Raw genomic sequence first — 4,333 nt, forward strand, 5'->3', positions numbered from 1 at the left:
ACCCATCCAACGCCCCGGCCTTACCGGGGATGAGCTGGCGGCGGCGGTACAGGAAGGTCTGGTAGGCCGTGTAGTCGCGGTAGACGACGTTGAGGCCGATGCTGCGGCTCTCCAGCCAGTGTGCAGTGGCCAGCCCGCGGGCACACACCTCCAGCGCCCGCAGCCGCAGCGCCCCGCGCAGCTCCAGCCGCACCCGCCCGCRCAGCAGCTCCCCACCWTGGGCAGGGCCACCCTCCAGCTGCACCTCCAGAGTCCGCACGCGTCCCGGGGGCTGCATGGCTGCTGCCCACGCCGAGCCCCCGCCGCCTGCCTGGAGCTTTCCAGGGAAAGGARGAAGAGCAAAGGCTACACCAAAATGCCTGAATTTATCCCGGCTTCTAGCTGGCCCCACCCTGCAAGGCCTTCCCGGGGGTTGGACTGAGCCCCTGTTTTGCAGCGATGCTTCGGCGGTGACCTCATGTGCGTGAGGCTGGTGACGTGCCCGGGACGGGGCCRTGGTGACGAGGGACGTGTTTTTAAATGGAGAAAAAAACGTGACTTCATCTTATCTGTGAGTCACAGACGCCRGCGACGTGACACCGGGACGTGCTGGTGGCTCTGTTGGCAGGGAGGGGTGTCACACACCACTGACAGCCCTGGCAGATTCCGCAGAGCTGGGGAATCRGAGGAAGCCAGTTTGGCCTTCCCCGTTCAGGCATTCCTGGGGCATTGCTGGAACGGGTGGGAGAGGAGTTTAGAAMRCAGAGACCCWCACTCCAAAAGTTTTGCTTTCTGTRTCTGAAGTCACACCAAAACCTGCATGAAAAAGAAAGTGAATAATCACAGCGACTCCCRGCCAGCTGGTGCCTCCAAGGGTGATTCCACCACTTATCCCCGTGGCTGTTCTTGCAGCAGCACAGGTGGCAATGCCACCTCAGGGTCACATCAAAGTAGTGGGGCAGGCCTGGCGCAGATGCAAGTCTTGGTTACTCCATGAAATGAGGCAACAGAGGTGTTTGAATCGAGGTGTTTATGTGCTGGCATGAGGTGCCTTGGAAAATGAGAGCGCACGGCTCCTTTGAAGCGCACGTGGAGCAGAGACTGTCCCGTTCCTGGGAAACAGAGAGCCAAATCCACAAGGGAAAGCACGAGGCTCGTGGGCCCAGGCACTGCTCACACACAGACTGAAGCAGTTGGGAAACTTTCACGAGCTCTGACAGGGCTGGCTCCCGAGGAATCGAACCCATCTGCAGGAAAAAAGGCTGAGAAGAGCTCGTGGAGTGGCAGCTGTGCCACCCTGCTCACTCAACCCCCAAGGGAGGGGGTTGACTAGCCCCCACGGGTCCCTCTGGAACACACCTAGATCCCAAACAGAGTTAGTGCAAGCTCAGCAGTCAGGAAACCCACGTGAGYGAGCAACTCCACAAAAACACAGAGCTCACCTCCAGGAAAACAGCCCACTCATCACAAGCTGGGCAGAGCTGCCKCGCTGTCCTACTGTTTGCTGACCTTTGGTTGCAGGCCTTGACACCAAAATCCAAACAGATAATGAGGGAATATTCCATCCCCCACACACAGCCCCRGCAGTGCCTCTCGCTCTGTTTGATCTCCTGCCCTTCCTCCGTGCTTCCCCCTACCCCACCTGCTGTGTTCCACCCCGCTGCCTGCCCAGAGGCACTCCGTGGGTCCCGCAATCCTGARGGATGTGTCACCCACGCCTTTGGGCTAATCTCCTAGTGTTTATTCTTGCTGTCACAACACCTCCTTGTGTCCTCATTCAATCTGAGAAATAGATGCTCCCGGTGACAGCACAGAGACGGGCCAAGAGCAGAGCACAAGGATGGCTCCAGGATCCCACGCCGTGTGGGCAGCTCACGGTGCGTCAGCGGTCGCTGGAGAAGGGAGGACATCACCTCCTTCTGGGGACAGGGCCCTTCCAGGGACATACCTCACTTGGGAGTTTGCCTTTTGGGTTTCACTGGGGCTTGGGCATGGATTCGCCTCTCTGCTCAGCTCTGCAGAGGTTCTGTGCCCTCCTGGGCAGCCCCTGGTTCATCTGAGGAGAGAAAACAGCTTTCAGCTCGCTGGGATGGGTCTGAGAAAGGGGCAGTGGCATCACTGGGCTGGCAGCCCCACCATCTGAGCCCTGAAGGGTCACCCTGTGACCTCTGCCTCKGGTGGACACTCAGCCTTCTCTGCTGGTGGTGCAGAGATGTTTTACCATGGCTGGACACCTCTAGCCATGACAATTTCCCTCCTCTGACCCTCTGGGGGGGACCTCAATCACCTTCTAACTCTCTCCAACATTCCATGGCTTAGGCGTTTTGTTGCCTGTTCTTCTTTTCCCTTCAAGAAATTTTTCACCTATGACTCTACTCCCACAAAAGATTTACCTGGAGGCTGGAGCAGACAGGATTTGGTGCACAGTGGCCCATCTCAAGCAGCTCAGGAGAACACTCCAAGGGGAGTTARGGGGAGGCTGGAGCTTTGCTGTGTATAACCCCACTTCCCCTGTGGTTAATCCAAGCCTATTAAGGCTGGACTTGCTGTGGCACGTCTTCAGGGGAGTCGCTGTTTCTGTGTGGCACCAGCATGGCTTGCGTGGTTGTGACAGAACTTTCATTTGCTGACAGATGGAGTWGAAATAAAAATTAAATTTGAGGCAGTAAATTAGGAGGCAGCACCAGGAAAGGTTTGCAGTCAGAGATATCCGGGTGCATTTCCCCTAAAGACAGGAAAAGGCCGACTCTGCCGTCAGAACTTGGCTCAAAACCTTCGCCCAAACAAAAAACAACTCTSGGGGTGAGGAGGCAAATGAAGAAATTCACATGGCACTTACGGGAATATCACTCCATATRGCAGTCATGGAGCAGCTCCAGAAGTTCAGGGCCAAGGAAAAAGACCAATTCAGCTGTGATCTGTTCCACATTTAGTCAATCAAGTTGCTTAAGCACAGATCCATGGCATGAAGGGACTTCTGTGTTAACTGCTGGAGAAACAGGAGGCAACGTCAGAGGAGGATTTTCTTAATGCCTTCCATGACCATCTCTAACCACATCCCTTCCTGAGGTTGCATAAGCGCAGCTTTTGATCAAAATCCGTTCCTTCCTCCCAAAAATAAATGCAAAACAACTTCTAAAAACAAACGTAGCGATGGAGAAAGATCAAGACACTGGTTCTCATCCCAGAAATATTATTCAATTTTACGTAATGAAATGGCAAAGGGATTGACACCAGATTGCAGCGRGGTGAGTCACAAGACCGTGGTGCATCAGGTGGGAAAACTGCAGCATCTGAGGATACAGCGAGTGTAGATCAGAACCACTGAATATTCCAAGCTGGAAGGGGATCCACAAGGATCTTGAGTCCAGCTCCCAGACTGGAGAGACTGCACAGCAAAAGCTCAGCTGGGAGTGGCTCTGCTTAGTGTTATGAACTTGTTTTATGAAATCAGATTGATTTACTCAAAGGATGATTTATTTACTTAAAAGGTTCTTCTGTCCCCAGAGGGTGCTGGCACTGCCCAGGCTCCCCAGGGAATGGTCCCGGCCCCGAGGCTGCCAGAGCTGCAGGAGCGTTTGGACAACGCTGCCAGGGATGAACAGGGTGGGGTTGTTGGGGGGTCTGGGCAGGGACAGGGGTGGGATTAATGATTTTGTGGTTCCCTCCCAGCTCAGGATATTCTGGGATTCTGTGATACTCAGCTATAAAAAGAGAAAGTAAAATATCCCAAGTAGTTCTAACAGCTTTAATTAACAGCAGTGTGAATGTGACTCTGTGCCAAGMCACCGGACCCACGTGCTGGGCACGGGAAGGTGTAGGAGGATGGAGAGAGCCCGATTTCTCCATCTCCACACGGAATGTTCCCCTTCCAACCCACGGCCGGAGGAATGAGGTCTCTAAAGGTGGGACAGGGGAAGCTCTCCGTGTGTCCCAGGTGCAGACGGAGGATGTGGGGATCTCTGTGCGTGTGGACACAGGTGTGGGGGCACCACCGGGACCGCAGGGGCCTCAGGGTGGGCTCCCGAGGTGTCCTTGCATCAACCCCGGCAGCAAACCCCTGAAGGCTGAAACCCCTCCGAACAGGGAAACCGGGGGTGAGAAAATAACTGACGAGGAGTTCGCTGAAGGGATGTGGAGGCCGTGAGGGGCGGTGGGACAGCAGAACCCCCGCCCAGGGTGGGCAGGGCCCGGCTGGGCCTCAGGGAGGGCAAAGCCGCGTTGCCATGGCGACGGTTCCTCCTCCTTCCCGGCGTGCCCCGCGCCCGGCCTTGACGTCAAACACGGAAGCGTTGCCATGGCGGCGGGCGCGCTCCGGGGGCTCGTGGTCGCGCTGGAGACACACCGGGGCCGC

General features: G+C 56.1%; 1 protein-coding gene across 2 annotated transcripts in view; it reads left to right on the forward strand.

Moving 5' to 3' along the window:
• The first annotated feature begins 1,668 nt into the window (after positions 1-1,668).
• PEX11G (peroxisomal biogenesis factor 11 gamma) overlaps positions 1,669-4,333 on the forward strand; it is a 7,022-nt gene continuing 4,357 nt past the window's right edge. The window contains exon 1 of one of the 2 annotated variants that reach the window (XM_057386080.1): positions 1,669-1,856. In XM_057386080.1, coding sequence (XP_057242063.1) covers positions 1,773-1,856 — 84 coding nt within the window. In that variant the 5' untranslated portion in view covers positions 1,669-1,772. Of the gene's footprint in view, positions 1,857-4,243 lie in introns of those variants that run through there. The other variant, XM_057386081.1, reaches the window with a different exon arrangement.

The sequence above is a fragment of the Malurus melanocephalus genome, unplaced genomic scaffold (assembly GCF_030028575.1).
Source record: "Malurus melanocephalus ecotype Western Australia unplaced genomic scaffold, MMel_1.1 scaffold_906, whole genome shotgun sequence".
In the NCBI taxonomy this organism is placed as follows: Eukaryota; Metazoa; Chordata; class Aves; order Passeriformes; family Maluridae; genus Malurus; species Malurus melanocephalus.